General features: G+C 46.7%; 1 protein-coding gene across 2 annotated transcripts; it reads left to right on the top strand.

The window, feature by feature from the left end:
• Nucleotides 1–18432, top strand: FXR2 (FMR1 autosomal homolog 2). Of its 2 annotated transcripts, none has more exons than XM_045570116.1 (17): nucleotides 1–457; nucleotides 6032–6084; nucleotides 6457–6550; nucleotides 7836–7907; nucleotides 8019–8167; nucleotides 8449–8542; nucleotides 9018–9134; nucleotides 12315–12485; nucleotides 13021–13099; nucleotides 13459–13568; nucleotides 13795–13881; nucleotides 14172–14394; nucleotides 14961–15158; nucleotides 15248–15448; nucleotides 15539–15634; nucleotides 15783–15883; nucleotides 18154–18432. In XM_045570116.1, the coding sequence occupies exons 1-17, from the start codon at nucleotides 377–379 to the stop codon at nucleotides 18205–18207; spliced, it is 1980 nt and encodes a 659-aa protein (XP_045426072.1). In that variant the 5' UTR covers nucleotides 1–376; the 3' UTR covers nucleotides 18208–18432. The 2 variants fall into 2 exon arrangements, with proteins under 2 accessions (XP_045426072.1, XP_045426071.1); XM_045570115.1 differs by lacking the exon at nucleotides 18154–18432 and adding an exon at nucleotides 16231–16933.
• The last annotated feature ends 9 nt before the right edge of the window (nucleotides 18433–18441 follow it).

The following is an 18441-nucleotide window of genomic DNA, read 5'->3' as shown; positions in this document are numbered from 1 at the left end:
CCTGCGCAGTAGGCGGCGGCGGCAGGGGGAGGTGGAGGCTGTGGAGCGGCAGCGGCAGCAGCGGGTCCCGGGACTGAGGCAGCAGCGGGGGCGGCGGCGGGCGGAAGCTGAGGTGACGAAGGCAGCGGCGGCGGCAGCCGTTTCCCTCACGGTGGCGGAGACCAAGGCGGCGGCGGCGGACGGGGAGCGGCCCGGCCCCGGCCCCCTGCTCGTTGGCTGTGGCAGGGCCGCCGTGGGGCCGGCCCGGCTCCCGCCCCCTGCGGCTCCCCCTCCGGCTCCTCCTCCGGGGAGACGCCGGGGGCCTGGCCCGGCCCGCACTCAGACTGCTGCTGCAGCGGCCACCGGGGGAGTCGGAGTCGGAGGCGGTGGCGGCGCCATGGGCGGCCTGGCCTCTGGGGGGGATGTGGAGCCGGGACTGCCCGTCGAGGTGCGCGGCTCCAACGGGGCCTTCTACAAGGTGAGGCGGTGCGCCGACTGGGGACACCCGTCTTTAGCCTCCTCCCCCCGCTGGAGCAGGGAGGAGTGGGGCGGGATCGAGCTTCTGGGGCTGAGTCCTGACCCTTAGACTCACGCTCCCATCTGCAGCCCTCCCGGGGAGACCGCTGGGAGTTAACCCTCTTCCTCTTATTTTTGACTCCTCTATTACACCTGCTTTTACCCCTATTTCAGAGAGAATGAACTTCAGGGTATTATTGTGCCTGGATCGGCGCTCCCTGCACCCCAGGAGAGACCCCTTTACCCAGCTTCTAATTGACTTTTCCTGTTTCCTAGTGGAAGACATACCTTGGACCTTAATCATATCTTCCCCAAGCACATGGAGAATTCTCTTTCTTCTTCCACATGACCCCCTTGGGAAGGCCGTCTGTCCCATATTAGATCCTTTCATCTTCCTCAGAGAGGCCTCTGCCTACTGCTCTGGAACACTCACCCCGCTTTCATCTTACATTCCTTGTTCCCAACCCAAGGAGAAACGGTCAAAATCCATTTATGACATTTGGCATCTTTGAGCTCAGGAAATCAGGGTTGTATCAGTCAAGTTACCTCCCAGCCAGCCATAAGGTGGCATCTTTTCACGAGCCTCTCACCCCACCACCTCTTTATTCCAAGGCCTGCTACTCTACCATTCTACCTAGGGCTGGATTCGAATTTGTTATCTTACTTTGACCTGAGATACATTTAGATCATCTTGAGGAGTGTAAGCTTCATATTCATGAGTTCTGAAAGGGAACCTCATGAGAATTCCTTCTGTGTATCTTCCTCAGGATTTCTACTTCTAGAAGACTTGGCTAACTCTCCCAATTTGGGGATCTGGAGGCCTTTTATGGAAGGAGAAGAGGATTATCTTTCAAAGACCCTTGCTTATTTCATCTCCCCCTTTGCCGAAGGTTTGGTTCCTTAGAAGTCCTTTTACTAGTACCTTCTTTTTCTATTCTGAATCCATTTTCTAGGACATTTTTTCCCATTTAGATTATGCCAGAGAGAGACTTTTCTTGCTTCCTAAGAGTTTTTCTTTATGTGACTGTTGCTATTCCAAACCTCTTTTGGACTTTATGCCTGTAATTGTGCCAGAGACTCTCCTGATTTCTGTCTCATTCTTTGATTTCTCCCTGAGGAGACAGAGAAGAGAGATCTTCTCATAATATCACTTGTGAGAAAAGCCTCATTTTTCCAGTTGTCCTCAGGCCTTTTCCCCCATAATTGACCTCTCTACTTCTCATGCCCTTGGAAATGACTTTCTCTGACTTCTTCCCTGTGAAGTCATTTTACTATAACTGCAAAGGGTCTTGTGTTTGCCCTTGGATGGTTTCTGCCCCAGCTTCAATTGATAAGTTCACTGTAGTCATTTTTTACTCACTCTGAATGCTTGTCCATTTTTGCCTTACTTCCCTCATCAGGTTTCTTTGTGTCTAGTGCCTGTGGGTACTCAAATCTTATCTATCGTAACTTCTCAATTCAAATCTTTACCTTTTATCTTACTATTTCTGTATTCCTGTGTAATCCTCAGAAACCACCTTATTTCATGGTCTAGCTGAAGGAAACTTCCAGCTGATCTCTTTTGTCATTTTCTGCATACTTTCCTAACTCTTGGGACTTTTTCTTCTAGCCTGCCTCCGTAGCATTTCTGTTTTCTTTGGCAAACAGTCTCTAATTCCTTTCTGGTTCTGATAGAGCACATTTGTGTTTTATATCCTTTCTCCCAAATTTGCATTACCTTTGTTGAAATGCCCTTCCTCATAAGATGTTAGCCCTATTTTCCCCAGTATCTTGTCCTTCATCTGGATCCTTCCCAGCCCCAAATTCTGGGTTCCAAGAAAGGTGATTATTAAATTGAGTCCTAGATCAAGATAATGATGCTTGCTTTTGTTGTAGGAAGCATGGGAGCCATGCATAGTTGGAAAAGATTGGTATCCAGTTCAAATTAACTGTATGAGATGACTGGGAAGGGATATATTCCCTGTTCCACATATAAGTGTCCAGCAGAAAGTCTCTCTGAATCTTTTCCTTTTCTCCTGTGGGCTGTGGCATTGATAGAATTGAGGGAATGGGGAACAGGGTACTCTGATTCGGAGAGTAGAGTTTGGAGTAAGCTGAAAGCCAGGTAATGTGGATTTTATGTTCTGGCCACTTTAGCATTTTCTGCCACATGCCTGAATTAAAAACAACAAATTCCTAAATTCAGACTAATCTTTCTTCAACTTTCAGTGCCATATAGATATTTATCCATTCTGATCTTGCTACTGATTTAATATTCATGACTCAGCAAACTTTGGTGTGGGTCAAGGAATGTTTACACTGCTTATAGAACTATAAATTTGGGAAGGTCCCTTTCTCATCTCTGAGAATTGGGTCCTGTTGCTGGTTTTCTTACAGAATAGAACTGCAAATGTCAGATCTGAGATCTAAGTTTTTCTGTACCTAGCTCTCCAACCCTTCCTTTTTTGTCAGAACTTAGTGTGTTTTATTCTTTAAGTTGTACTGTCCCAAATGAAATATTTATTTACCTTCCAGGGCACAGTCATTCTACTCTCCAGACCTTGCCTGGATTTCCTTTTTCCCATTCCTTTCCTAATGAACCTGGCATCCTCATCTTCAAGACACGGTTTTTACCCAGACGCTTCCTGCTTTTCTCCTAGAACTCTATACTTTCTTTTGAGAGCCCAGGATTAGAAGATGGAGTGAAGGTGGGGACTGATTTCATATCTTCTAATTTGAGGAAACGGAAGTACCTAGGAACTTAGGGCTCTCTCTTCTGCCGGCCTGATGCTAGGCTCCAGAGCCAAAGCCACGATGTGCTATGGCCGCTGAATCAAGTCATCTTCTGCATCCAGGTGGCTTTCTTTTTTTTTTTTCCTTATTCCAAAATTTAAGTGGCTAGAAGAATCTAGGTGGCTTTCTAACAGATTCCACTCACCTGCTCTTGCCCTCGCCTGGTTATTTTCCCCATGAGCATAGGCTGAGCAGAACTTGGAGCTCACTGGTATCCTTAGAGGAAAAAAACTGGTATCTGGGGCAAATGGGCAAAATTAAGGAACAGAGACAGGATTGGAATATGAAGTTGGGGAAGGAGCTTGTTTTGGGGAATAACTGAAGGAAAAATACCCTGAAGGTATAAGGGCAAGTGACATTTGGTTGAACTGTTCAATGATGTGAGGGGTGACTCCCTTCTGAGCTTTACATTTCTGCCTTGAAAATCATGGTCACTGGAAAAAGCAGGGCAATATTGCTACTCACCCTGAGGGCCAACCCCAGCATGGTAGAGGAGAATTGGATTAGAGCCATTGGCGTAGCCTTTCTGAATAAGTACATTTAGGAGTGGGAATCTCTTTACAAAGGATGCAGGCAAGTGATTCTCATTCCCATCTCTCTCTTTTCCACTTCCTTCTATCACGTTACTAAAGTGTTTTGACAATAGGTAACTCTTTCTTGATAAACTTCTTCTAAGGCTTGAAGATAGATATTTTGGATAAAGAATTGGATAAAGTCAGCTGAAGTGGCTGGTTAAAATGTTTCTATAAATCCAGATAGACTCTTATAAAGAGGAAAAGAAAAGGGAAGGGATAAAATATTAAGTGGTTGTGGGAGGAGGATGGAGGCTACTTGAGCAGGAGCTAACGGAAGAACCCACAAGGGAAGAGGGATTCAGACAACTAACGGGGAGTAAAAGTGCCTCAAAAAACTTGAGTCGAAAATATTACGAGTAGGTACTAAATCTGAATGAAGAGTGCAAAAAACATTTTTGGGAAAGAGAATGTCAGAGAAAGATAAAGCCTGGGTCAGAAAGAGGCCAAGGAGGTACCAGGAGTACTAATGCCTTGGGCAGTAGTAAGGCTCTAAAGAAAAGAACTGGGGCTCCATAACAAGACCCTATCCCTAAAGAAGAGAAAGGTGGCTTATATCAAATGTAAAATTGAGGTTTAGATTTTCCCACCAGAAAGAAACAGCAACATAATAAGTGTTTATGATTGACCAATTCTGTGAGGTGGGAGCTGTGCATTCTCCAGGGCATTTCTGGTGTTTTCTCTCCTAAGCTCAGCCTTTGTCCCTAGCTGCAAAGCTCAGGAATAGTTCTTGTGTGTTAGCCTTTTGAAACCTCTACTTTTTTTTCTTACTGTACAGTTTGTAAAGTTTGGACATGTGTATATAACTGTGAAACTGTCACCACAATCAAGTAATGAACATTTCTATCACTCCCAAAAGTCTTCCACTAATCACTGGTTTGCTGTCATTACACATTAATTCATTAATTTACGCTTCCTGATTTTTGACAAGAGTGAAAAAAGGCAGTTCAGAGAAAGGATAGTCTTTTACAACCGGTACTAAAACAACTGGATGTCCATAGGTAAAAAATGAACTTGGATCAATATCCCATATATAAAATTTAACTCAAAATGGATCATAGACCTAAATGTAAAACAAAAAAACTATAAAACTTGTAGAAGACATAGGAAACCTTTGTAGCCTTGAATTAGGCAAAGATTTCTTAGATATGAAACCAAAAACACAGTCTATAAAAGAACAAATTCATAAGTTGGACTGTATCAAAATTAGAAATCTCTAATTGCGTGTGAAAAATAGGGAGAGAAGGTAGAAAACTTGGGACCATAGGGTTAAACACATAGCTTTGGCCTCCTTAGTGAGGACATAGAAAACAGGATTTAGATTGGCTATTCAGTCATCCCCGTTCCTCTCTTGTCATGATCTCAAGATTGGGGTCTTCTATAAGTTTTATTATCCTTTTCAAATTCTCAGCAGTGTCATTCTTCTAGTATTCAATAATACCACACCCTTTAAGTCCTGATTTTTCTTCTCTAAATTGTGTTCATCATTTTGAACCTCTTCAATATTCTGATTATTCTCTTAGGACCCAGGCATCAGGACACTAAGTGTGCTCCGGTCTCTTGCTGTATTGGGGAGCTAGACCCTTCTCTCTCTTGACAGATCCTGATGTCCTCTAGGTGTTCCAGGACAGCCTCACACTGTCTCATGGGATATTCTTAGTCTTGCTGAATGTCATTGGTATTTTAATTGAACTCTGGCAGGCTGCTCAGCACAACAGGAGGCAGACAGATAGGGAGGCCCCTGTGAGAGTCTGGGTAGACCACCAATTTCCAGCCTGTTCTGATACAGGTAGTACTTCCCCTTCTGCTTAATTTCTGTCCCATCTTATTTCTGGATTTTGCCACATACATATCTTTCCAAGCCAATATTATTTCCTTTCTCGCTACCTCATATTTTTCTTTCTCCACTACAGCTTTTCTGGCCCTGTCTTTGGACTACTTGTGTTTCCATCTAAAACTCTAGTTTAAGGCTTTCCAAAAAAAGATTAAAAAAAAAAAAAATTACTGCTCTACGTCTTGCCTAAAGAAGGGGGAAAGAAGATTAAATTTAAAAAAAGAGTTTCCACTGTCTCTGCTCCCTTGATGGTTAAGCTGGTGGTAAAACTTCATTTATATATATATATATATATATGTGTGTGTGTGTGTGTGTGTGTATATGTATATATTTTTTTTTTTTCTAAAATCTGTTCTAGGGCTTTGTGAAGGATGTCCATGAAGACTCTGTCACCATCTTCTTTGAAAACAAGTAAGACCTTGGGAATAGAGAATCCAGCATACTGGGTCCTAGAAGGAGAGTGGAGAAGAGGGGGCAGCTGAGTCCTATGAGGCATGTAATAGATGGGGGAGAGCCAAGGGTTTGGGTGGGCAACTTATATGGATCCCAGGAGAGGAAAGGGCTAAGAATTTGGTGAGGGGGTGGGGACATTTGATCCACTACTTAGATTCTAGAAAGAAATTTGAAGACACCACTATGGAGCAGGGCCTGGGGTTTAGCCTCTAATTACCAGGGAAAGTGAAAATCACCCAGCTGAGGCAGTAACCCCTTCTTAAAGAAATGGACAATCGCATCAGTCAGAATAGCTTTTATATCATTGTTACATCATTGTTTCTCTTCCAGCTGGCAAAGTGAGAGACAGATTCCTTTTGGGGATGTCCGGCTTCCACCTCCAGCTGATTATAATAAGGAGATCACAGAAGGGGATGAGGTAGAGGTAAGGGCCATGGAGTCCACCCTTTCTAAACGTCACTTTTCCCAGGATCGTAGGCTCTTCTCTGGTTGGTTGATGTTCCTTCCTCCCCATCAAAGCCATTACATCCAGCCACATAGAGTATGGAAAAGTAAAATGCAGCAGTTTCAACATCACTGTTAAGATCAGCCAAATTCTCAGGGAGCTCCCCAGTTTTAGGGGATTTATTTTTCTTTCATTTGTGGTAACAGCATCCAAAATCCAATGCCCTCTAATTTTTTTTTTTTTTTTGGAGACAGAGTCTCGCTCTGTAGCCCAGGCTAGAGTGCTGTGGCATCAGCCTAGCTCACAGCAACCTCAAACTCCTGGGCTCAAGCAATCCTTTTGCCTCAGCCTCCTGAGTAGCTGGGACTACAGGCATGCGCCACCATGCCTGGCTAATTTTTTCTATATATATTTTTAGTTGTCCAGCTAATTTCTTCCTATTTTTTAGTAGAAACAGGGTCTTGCTCTTGCTCAGACTGGTCTCAAACTCCTGAGCTCAAACGATCCACCCCGCCTCGGCTTCCCAGAGTGCTAGGATTATAGGCGTGAGCCACTGCTCCTGGCCTAAAATCCAATGCCCTCTGATCTTTTAAAAATTATTTATTTTTGAAATATTTTAAATAATTTATTTTTTAAAAAATAATTTTTCTTGGCTGGGCGCGGTGGCTCACACCTATAATTCTAACACTCTGGGAGGCTGAGGCGGGTGGATCGCTCGAGGTCAGGAGTGCGAGACCAGCCTGAACAAGACCAAGACCCCGTCTCTACTACAATTAGAAAGAAATTATCTGGCCAACTAAAAATATATATAGAAAAAATTAGCTGGGCATGGTGGCGCATGCCTGTAGTCCCAGCTACTCGGGAGGCTGAGGCAGGAGAATTGCTTGAGCCCAGGAGTTGGGCTGGGAGTTGCTGTGAGCTAGGCTGACACCACGGCACTCACTCTAGCCCGGGCAACAGAGCAAGACTCTGTCTCAAAAAATAATAATAATAATAATTTTTCTTTTATATTAGAGATTGGAGTCTCACTTGTTGCCCATACTAGCCTAGGCTCAAATGATCCTCCCACCTCAGCCTCCCAAGTAGCTGGGACTATAGGTGCTTGCCACTGCTCCCAGCAATGATTTTTGATTAGTATCTTTTTCCTCTGGTTTTCTGTATTCTTCGTTTAGGATGCATCCCAAATATCTTAATGCTTATTCCATTCTTAATGTTTCTGGATGGTTCTCAATATCTCTCTTATTTTTTTTCAACTTTTCTTCAGGTTTATTCTCGAGCCAATGAACAGGAACCTTGTGGCTGGTGGCTTGCCCGGGTGCGGATGATGAAAGGGGATGTGAGTGATTGTGAAGGCCTTTGGAAACTACTGAAACAAATATTTCATTCATAGAAAGGTAGGAGATAGATGCTCAGGTCATCCACAACTTCTTTTTTTCCCCTCTGCCAGTTCTATGTCATTGAATATGCTGCATGTGATGCCACCTACAATGAGATTGTTACTCTGGAGCGACTTCGGCCTGTTAATCCCAATCCCCTTGCAACCAAAGGTAGCTTCTTCAAGGTTACCATGGCTGTGCCTGAGGATCTGAGAGAGGCGTGAGTGTTAGGGATGGCGGGAGTGGAAGTGGTGGGGGGGGGCCCTCTTTACAGCCCTAATCTCTGGCCTAATTTCTTCTAGGCCCCGCTCCCACTTTGTAGTCTTCTCTGGTTGTTCCCCTGGCCCTCTAGTACCTTTCTTGCCATTTAGACTCTCAGCTCTTCTGTTTCCCCATTCCTGTTCTTTAATTGTGGTCCCTCTTATTTTCTTGGGCCCACTCTTTCTCCCCTGAACTCTTCACTGCACTCTGTTCTCTGAGCACTTTACTCTTTCTCTGCAGCTGCTCTAATGAAAATGTCCATAAAGAGTTCAAGAAAGCGCTGGGAGCCAACTGCATCTTTCTCAACATCACCAATAGTGAGCTCTTCATTCTGGTGAGTTTATTCTGCCTGAATTTCATACAAGCTCCTTCAACAAATTTTTTTCTTTTCCTGTTTTAATGCCTTCACAGAAAGTGGGCAGCTAAAACGTGCTTGTATTTATTTATCAGAGAGGACTTTATTGATCCTGACGCCTATGGGCCCAGGTAGCCCTGCTTTTCCTTAGTCTTACCTCGTGTATGACTTTTTTATTTTTATCTGATAATATTGCAGTCTTGGTTGGGGAACCACCCTGGGATATTTGGACTTTCAAAAAATAGGCTGTATAACTCTCACCTTATGTTTGCTCCTTGCAGCCACTTCCTATAGGCACTCAGAGAGTCAGCCGCTTGTGAGACTGACAATGATTCTCCTCTTTCCTAGCTTCATTTCTTTTCCCGGGACTCAGGTATCCTTATTCCTAGTCCCTGGCTCTTCTCCAGCGTGTATTCAGTCAGTTTTAATGACTTTCCCTTTGGTTTCTTTCTAGTCAACCACAGAAGCCCCTGTGAAGCGGGCATCTCTACTGGGTGATATGCATTTCCGAAGCCTGCGCACCAAACTGCTACTCATGTCCCGCAATGAAGAAGCTACCAAGCATCTAGAGGTAAGTTTTGGATCCACTTTCTCCTGCTGAAAGGTATTGTCCTCCTCCCTTCCTGCCCCATCCTCCACCCATGCTCTTGTGTTTATAGAACAAAAAGACTACGGTTTTTTTCTGGGCCATTAAACCTGGGTCAGCTATTTTATCCCAGACTCCTCCAGATGGCAGAGCTCCATTATGTTATAGTGCAGTTATTTTCAATTTTTTTTTTTTAGCTATGGGACCCTTTGATCAAGTGAAATTTTACTTGGAAGCACAATGCATAAAACAATCAGAGCAGCTCTGTCTAAAAGTGGAAAGGGGGCATGGCTTGGCCCTTACCTCCATTGATACCCCCAAATTACCTCTGGAAACCAAACTGCTTGGTGGGATATATTTGAGAACTATTTGTACACTGGGAATACCACTGGACTTGCAATCCTAAGTCTTGCTTTGGCAAATAATTGTCCTTTGGCAAATCATTTGATTTCACTGAACTTTATCTTCCTTATCTGTGACAAATGAGATGGTAGATTAGAATATTTCTAAAGAGTTTTTTGAGTTCTCACATCGTATAATTGTCAGGTTCCCCTTTCTTGGAAATTATACCCTTCTAGTAGTGGGGTGTGTGTGTGTGTGTGTATGTGTGTATAAACATCCATTTCCATTTATCAAGTGAACTGATCCTTTTAAGAGGCTTTTCTCCAAGCCTGTGCAAATTCTGGGGCATAGTAATCTTTTGACTTCTCCTGGGATGTTGCTCAGGACCCTAGCAGTTAAAAATTTACCATTAGCCCCAGATGATACAAATTATATCTGTTCCAGTTCCCAAAGAATAGGTTTTATGATGACAAAAGGTAGAATATTTAGCTCTCCCAGGACTTGGCTGTATTAATCTATGTGATAAAGTGTACCAGATAAGCTAAGTTAGCCATAGGTCCAAAGTCTTAAGAATAGGCACATGTCTTTATTTTTAAGAAGTCTTGCCTTTGTTGTTTCATTTTCTTTTCTTTTTTTTTTTTTGAGACAGTCTCACTCTTGCCTGGTGCCTGGGCTAGAGTGCCGTGGCGTCAGCCTAGCTCACAGCAACCTCAAACTCCTGGGCTCAAGCAATCCTCCTGCCTCAGCCTCCCGAGTAGCTGGGACTACAGGCATGCGCCACTGTGCCTGGCTAATTTTTTCTATATATTTTTAGTTGTCCAGCTAATTTCTTTCTATTTATAGTAGAGACAGGGGTCTCACTCTTGCTCAGGCTGGTCTCGAACTCCTGAGCTCAAGGAATCCTCCTGCCTCAGCCTCCCAGAGTGCTAGGATTATAGGCGTGAGCCACCGCACCTGGCCCATGTTGTTTCATTTTCTAAAAATTATTTTAAAATACTGTATGAGTGATAAAAAATAATACAATAAACACTCTTGAAATTATCAGGCAGTTTAAGAAATAAAACCCTTGGCAAACTTTTCTAGGAGACATTTGTAAGTCATTGTAGATCATTTTCCCTTCCCTCCCTAATATAGTGGTTTTTCCAACTTTCTCTTCTTGCCTGGTGTAAATTGTTGCTGTAATTTAGCCCTACCCACCTTGGAAGTAGGAAGTAGTAGATTGCGATCTGGGAATGTCCCATTTGAAATATTTTTTCTATTTGGTGCTTCTTTGTGGGACTCACTCTTCCAGAACCTTTCCTGTCTTCCTGCCCCTGAATCCAGGGATCCCTCTAAGAATTGGTTAAGAAATGAAGTAGGCCGGGCGCGGTGGCTCACGCCTGTAATCCTAGCACTCTGGGAGGCCGAGGCGGGTGGATTGCTCGAGGTCAGGAGTTCGAGACCAGCCTGAGCAAGAGCGAGACCCCGTCTCTACCAAAAATAGAAGGAAATGATTTGGACAGCTAAGAATCTATATAGAAAAAATTAGCTGGACATGGTGGCGCATGCCTATAGTCCCAGCTACTCGGGAGGCTGAGGCAGTAGGATTGCTTAAGCCTGGGAGTTTGAGGTTGCTATGAGCTAGGCTGATGCCACGGCACTCACTCTAGCCCGGGCAACAAAGCGAGACTCTGTCTCAAAAAAAAAAAAAAATGAAGTGGAACTGTGGTGTTATATAGGCTCATTTTCTGCTTTTCATAACCCCTTGCTTTTCACTTACCTTTTTGGGTTTTATTTTGGGAGGAGTTGATGTTTGTTTGGTTAAGGTAAGAGCTTCTTACACTTGTGTGTACCTTGTGAAAACTACTTTCACACCAACCTTGTCTAATCCTCTTGCTATTCTTGAGAATGAGATAGGTCAGATGTAATCACTTAGCAGATGACAGACCAGAGGTACAGAGTATGTTTTGTTCAAGATCACACAATCAGATAGTGTTAGAGCCAAATCCAGAACTTTGGTGACTCCCAGAACTTTGGCCAAATCTTGCCTTTATTACTTTCCTTACCACCCCACTCCCCAAGCCATTGGTATTTGTAAGTTAGAATTAGAATTAAAAATTTCTGGCTACCATCCTGAGCAAGAGTGAGACCCCCTCTCTACAAAAAAATAGAAAGAAATTAGCTGGACAACTAAAAATATATAGAAAAAATTAGCCGGGCATGGTGGTGCATGCCTGTAGTCCCAGCTACTCGGCAGGCTGAGGCAGAAGGATTGCTTGAGCCCAGGAGTTTGCGGTTGCTGTGAGCTAGGCTGACGCCACTGCACTCTAGCCAGGGCAAAAGAGTGAGACTGTCTCAAAAAAAAAAAAATTTCTGGCCAAAAGCAGTGGCTCACACCTGTAATGCCAGCAGTTTGAGAGGCCAAGGCAGGAGGATGGCTTGAGGCTAGGAGTTCAAGACCAGCCTGGGCAACATAGTGAGACCATGTCTCTACAGAAAATAAGGAAAAATTAGCTGGATGTGCTGGTGCATGCCTGTAGTCCCAGCTACTTGGGAGGCTGAGGCAGGAAGATTTTGCTTGATTGTGGGAGTTTGAGGCTACAGTGAGCTATGATCACACCACTGCACTCTAGCCTGGGTGACAGAGTGAGACTCGGTCTCTTTAAAAAAAAAAAAAAAGTTCCTGAACTTTCCACACAGGTCACAGTGGTCAGCTGACTCCAGGGTGATTCTGGATTTCTTTCACACGTTTGTCCTCATTCAAGTTATGCAAAGGGTCAGGTACTTGGGACTGGTGTTCTGAGATTCCACCACCATGATTCCTAAAGTGCCTTTTCCTTTCAGACAAGCAAGCAGTTGGCAGCAGCATTCCAGGAGGAGTTCACAGTGCGAGAGGACCTGATGGGACTGGCAATTGGGACTCACGGTGCCAACATCCAGCAGGCCCGAAAAGTACCTGGGGTGACCGCCATTGAGTTGGGTGAAGAGACCTGCACTTTCCGTATCTATGGGGAGGTCAGCAAAAGATCCCTATCTTCTGGGTCCTGTGGGGCAGCAGTCTGCAACCTTTTTGGCACCAGGGACAGGTTTCATGGAAGATAATTTTTCCACAGAGGGTGCAGGGGGAGGTGGAGCTCAGGGGGTGATGTGAACGATGGAGAACAGCTGTAAATACAGATGAAGCTTTGAAGCTTTGCTCATGGAAGATAATTTTTCCACAGAGGTGGGCGGAGGGTGGGGGGGCAGGCAAAGCTCAGGTGGTGATGCGCAGCCTGGGGGTTGGGGATCGCAGCTTTAGGGGGTAGAGGGAAGAGAAGTTGAAGTAGAAAGCAAACCTGAGTTTTACTGACCACCCTCCCTGACTTTGGTGGCAGCACATTTCCCCCAAAGAAAAGAGAGTGGCTGGCAGGTAGATCATTGTTTGAGATCCAGGTCCTCTATTTTATTATATTTTTCAATTTTTTATTTTTAATCATGAGTACATAATAGTTGTATATCTTTATGGGGTAAGGTCCTCTGTTTTAATAACAAATCTCCACTCTTCCTTTAGACCCCCGAGGCATGCCGACAGGCCCGAAGCTACCTTGAGTTTTCTGAGGACTCAGTGCAAGTGCCCAGGAACCTGGTTGGTGAGTTGGGGGTGTGCATGTATAAAAGAGAATACAGTTGGGGGCCAGGTACAAGATTATCTAAAGTGATTCTGGGCTTCTGTAGCCAGGGAATGGCTCCTCCCTATGGACTCCCAGTTTCACAACGACAAACCAAATCAGTAGTAGGAGGAGTGGTGAAATAGAGGAATACATTTCTAGGGATTATAATATTTTGTCCTCATCAGAAATCTGGAAACAGAAGAATGAGTTAAATGGACTCCATATAGAGAAGGGGGTTGAGGCTGAAAGACCTCTTATCTTACCTGTTTTTACTCTTCTTTATTACCTTTTTTATAAAATTTTTTTTAAAAGGCCTAATTCCTCCTTTATCCATTCAGGCAAAGTGATTGGAAAGAACGGGAAAGTGATCCAGGAGATTGTGGACAAATCTGGTGTGGTGAGGGTTCGAGTGGAAGGTGACAATGACAAGAAGAACCCCAGGGAGGAGGTATGGGTGTGGGGCAACTAGACCTAGAGATTGCTTTCCAGAAGTAGATGGGATTGTTCTCTCAGGGTTGGGACTTTTTGAGAGGGTGGAGACAGAAACTTTTGTTTCCCCTTAGTAGTTTTAGAGCCCAGATTGACCCTATTGGATGGGCTCTCCTAGGAGACCAGGTGGGGTTAGTATTTCCATTTCACTTTCCTTTCTGATCTATCTTTCCTCTGCTTTCCAGGGAATGGTTCCCTTCATATTTGTTGGCACCCGAGAGAATATCAGCAATGCCCAGGCTCTGCTGGAATATCACCTCTCCTACCTGCAGGTACCCAAGCTGGAAGAGGACAGAGCTGGGTGTTGAAAGGAGACTAAGATGGCTGGGGGATAAACTGAGGAGCTATGGTGCCCAGTTTGTCTCTCCGTGTAGAACAGGAAACACTGAAGCATTGGTGGCAATCTGGGGCTGTGGGGTTGTATGCCAGAATTTTTTTTGTTTAGCCAATGTCTTCCCTCTCCTTGAATTCCTGAGAGCTTAGGATGTGCAGGGAAAGAAAAGGCACTGTCCATTGATTTTATTCCTCCTTCCGTATCTTTTTCCATTTTCTACCCAACCAGGAGGTGGAGCAGCTTCGCTTGGAGAGGCTGCAAATTGATGAACAGCTTCGGCAGATCGGGCTGGGCTTTCGCCCTCCTGGCAGTGGGCGGGGCAGTGGTGGCAGTGACAAAGCTGGATATACCACTGATGAGAGCTCCTCCTCCTCCCTTCATGCCACTCGAACCTATGGGGGCAGCTATGGGGGCCGGGGCCGGGGCCGGAGGACAGGCGGTTCTGCCTATGGTAAGCCAGCTATGGGAGCGGGAGGCAAGGAGTGGCAGGGCTTGTAGGGAGAGGCAGAGGTCTGGATGGAAACTTGAGGGAAAGCTGTGATGGAGATGACAAACAGGTGATTGGGGCCAGGTGTGGTGGCTCACGCCTGTAATCCTAGCACTCTGGGAGGCTGAGGCGGGAGGATCGCTCGAGGTCAGGAGTTCGAGACCAGCCTGAGCAAGAGCGAGACCTCGTCTCTACTAAAAATAGAAAGAAATTAGCCGGACAACAAAACATATATATAAAAAATTAGCTGGGCATGGTGGCACATGCCTGTAGTCCCAGCTACTCCGGAGGCTGAGGCAGGAGGATTGCTTGAGCCCAGGAGTTTGAGGTTACTGTGAACTAGGTTGATGCCATGGCACTCTAGCCCGGGCAACAGAGCGAGACTCTGTCTCAAACAAAAAAAAAAAAAAAAAAAGAGGTGGTTGACCGGGGGACTTGTTAGTGAGAGGGAGAATTCTTCTGGTTTGGGAACTGTGATAGATCCTGGGGTAGGATGAGTGGCCCTGAATAGATCCCATTGTGTTCTTCAGGCCCCAGCTCAGACCCATCCACAGCTTCTGAGACTGAGTCAGAGAAGAGAGATGAGCCCCACAGAGCTGGGCCCGGCGACAGGGATCCCCCAACCCGAGGGGAAGAAAACCGGAGGCGGCCGATTGGGGGCCGGGGTAGGGGACCCCCACCTGCTCCTCGGCCCACCTCAAGATATAATTCTTCATCTATTAGCTCAGGTACCACCAGATGGCTGTGTTCATGAATGTGGGCTAAAAGGAAAGATGATGGATACCTGACTCCCAACTCCTCTTCTTCCTCTGACTAGTGCTGAAGGATCCAGACAGTAATCCCTACAGCCTACTGGACACATCTGAACCAGAGCCCCCAGTTGATTCAGAGCCTGGGGAACCCCCCCCAGCAAGTGCTAGGCGCCGACGCTCCCGCCGCCGCCGCACTGACGAAGATAGGACTGTCATGGATGGAGGCCTGGAATCAGATGGGCCCAACATGACAGAAAACGGCCTAGGTGAGGGCTGTGCCTGGGGTCTGAGAAATCAGAGATGGGTAAGAACTGAAGGATGGGAGACTGGATGTGTGACTTGTTTTTCCCTAACAGAAGAAGAATCTAGACCGCAACGTCGTAATCGCAGCCGCCGCCGCCGTAACCGCGGTAACCGGACTGATGGTTCTATCAGTGGAGACCGCCAGCCAGGTCAGCTAACACTGGACACCAGAATTCTTCCTCAGAGCTGAGAGGATGGGGTGCCTCCTACCCTATGTAAACCAGGGTTGGAGTTCAGTGGGTGTGTAGGGCTCGATACTGGAGTTCCTTCTGAAACTCGATCCTCTGCTTTCCCCAGTGACCGTGGCTGACTATATCTCACGGGCAGAGTCTCAGAGCCGCCAGCGGCCACCCCTGGAACGCACTAAACCCTCAGAGGACTCTCTTTCAGGACAAAAGGTAGGCAGGCAAGGTGTGGTTTACCCCATCCCTTTTTTGTTGTTATTCTGGGACAGAGGGCACAAAAAAATTCCTGAAGAAATCCCTCACTGAATTGCAGAGGTAGCTGTGTCTCATGGCGTTTAGACTGCATTTAGAACAGTGCACACTTTGCATAGTCTAGAGAGGCAAGTTTGGCTCACATCTTCTGGATCCCAGGAAGAATGACTGGAGCATGAGATCAGGGAACCAACCCCTGGATCACCAGATGCCAGGAGGGTTTCAATGGCAGGGAGTATCATCCACCTGAATTTCTACTGACCGTCTGCTTTCTTTTCTCTTGGTTTTCTTTCCTACTTCCTCCTCAGGGTGACTCTGTCAGCAAGCTTCCTAAGGGCCCCTCGGAGAATGGGGAGCTCTCAGCGCCCCTGGAGTTGGGTAGTTTGGTGAATGGGGTTTCATAAAACCTCCGGCCCGCGTCCCTCCCTTCTCCATCTCGCTTGCTGCCCAACACCATGGCCCTCACAGGCCCAAATGACCTGCGCTGGAGCTGCTCTTATCTAGGGGGGAGGGGGGTGGCACAGCAGCTTGGGTCCCCCCCCCAACCTCCAGGAGCTATTGGAGGGGTGTGTAACAGGGTCATACCCCCCTCCCTCTTGTCCACCCTACCCCCAGGGTAAGGGGAGCCTCTCTCCTTCCCCATCAGACTGGATGTGCCTTTATCCTCTAATGCCCCAATCTCTCTCTGAACACCCCCATTCTCCACCTGTTGGTGGGGGGTGCTTTTTGACCCACCCAGATTTGACAGTTCAGGGGGGCTCCCCTGCTATCCCTCCTCCCATCCTGTACCCCCCATTTCTGGGGCCTCATCACTGTGGAAGACGGGGATAGTAAGGGTATAAGTGGGTGGGAGGCATGGGGAAGGTTTTGGATTAGAACCAGGGGTATGTATGAAGGGGGGTGACAAGGTCCCCCAGGGGGAGGGGGGACCAACCTTGTCTGGTGGATGAGAAGGCGTATTTATTTTTCACTGTACAGTATTTAAAAAGAGAATAAAAAAATCCAAATGGCTCTCTGCTTCCTGTGCCTTCCTTGTCCCCAGTTTGGTCACTTGTTTCTCTAGGATTGACCTGCCCTGGCCCCTGGCTCTTGTTTTCTTTTCCCCCATACCTGGCTTGTCCTCATTCTCTAGTGTTCCAAAGGTGGTCTGTCTTCTGTGAATTCCTGACATTCCTAAATTCCCCAGGCCCAGGTACCCTCCTGGTCCAGAGGAGGGTGGCATGTGCCTCTTTGCTTCTCCCCACCCCCAGGTTTGCTGGTAGAGGGAGTTGGGCCACTCCTGAACCCTGAGTCACACAGCACTGGCTAGGCAGGGCTGCTCAGAGCTGGAGCTGTTCCTGCTAAAAGCTGAGAGCCAAGGCAGGCTGCTTAATCCGATTACTTGAGGCCCAGGGCTTGGGCTGGGCCTTGGGCAGAGGAGGGAGCAGGGTTCCCTCAAGCCAGCCACTGGAACCCCCCGTGTCCAGCCTTCGTTCCTTGTTGGTGTTCTGATCTGGCTTCAGGCTTTTTCTCCAGCATCCACATCACAGACTTCTCAGCTCTTGGGTTTCCTGGCTCCCCACTCCTGATTTGTAGGTTGGAAGATAAAACTTGCCATAATTCAATGGCTGTGGAGAAATCTAGGTTTTGGCTAGAGCCAGTTAGGAGGGCTTAAGTTTTCTCACCTGGGGAAAGGGATTGAATCACCGCCCAAGCACCTGCTGGAATGACTCAGGAAACAAAAATGGCCTACCTCCCTCAGCCTGACTTTCTTGCCCCAAGGGCAGGTCCGGGGTTTGAGGAGTTATAGTCACTATGAAAGGAGTTGGGGTGGGGGGTGGGATGTTCCCAAGTTCCTCCTAGCACAACAGGGCACCCTGAGGGCATTTAATCCCCTGGTGGAAAGGAATTGGCTTTAAATTGCCAATGCTTAAGAAGGGAGGGGAGACAATCCTAAGTAACAGCGGGCTGGAAGGCCTGACATCTAGGTCTTGGGTGGGGAGGGGGTGTGGTACCCTGAGGGAGAATGTTGGGGGCTGAGACACAGGACACCTGGGTTTGCCTAAGGGTGGGGGGGATGTTGGCGCCCTTAAGAAGGCACAGTCTTGTGGGAGGGACTGGGGAGGAGTCAGCCTTTAAAGGCTGTTCCTGGGTCTGGCCCGCCAGCTACAGACGCCGAGCCCAGGTGGGAGAGGTCCAGGGACTCTGGAGACGACAAAGGGAAGGTTTATGGTTTACTGCCTCCACTGAAGGTCGGTTTCGTGGCACCTGTGAGGGACGGTCGTCTCCCAGTCGGTAGATCTTGAGGAAAGGAGAGCACCTCTCCAGTACGGGTATCAGACGCAGCGGATTTTACATTAGACTGTCTCCAAACCGTGCCGAATTGGTTGGGAGCAAAGACTCCGTTTTAAGGTCTGGACTTGTGGATGATACACACTTTTTAAGGACTTGAGTACCTCCTCAACGACTCCAGACTGGGAAGACACTTGCATTTTCAGGGTCGACTCCTCATTTTGAGGGGAGGGCATTCAGGACGCCCT

The sequence above is a fragment of the Lemur catta genome, chromosome 15, assembly GCF_020740605.2.
Source record: "Lemur catta isolate mLemCat1 chromosome 15, mLemCat1.pri, whole genome shotgun sequence".
In the NCBI taxonomy this organism is placed as follows: domain Eukaryota; kingdom Metazoa; phylum Chordata; class Mammalia; order Primates; family Lemuridae; genus Lemur; species Lemur catta.
Note: the sequence above shows the minus strand (reverse complement) of the source record. Positions and strands in the feature narration are given on the sequence as shown.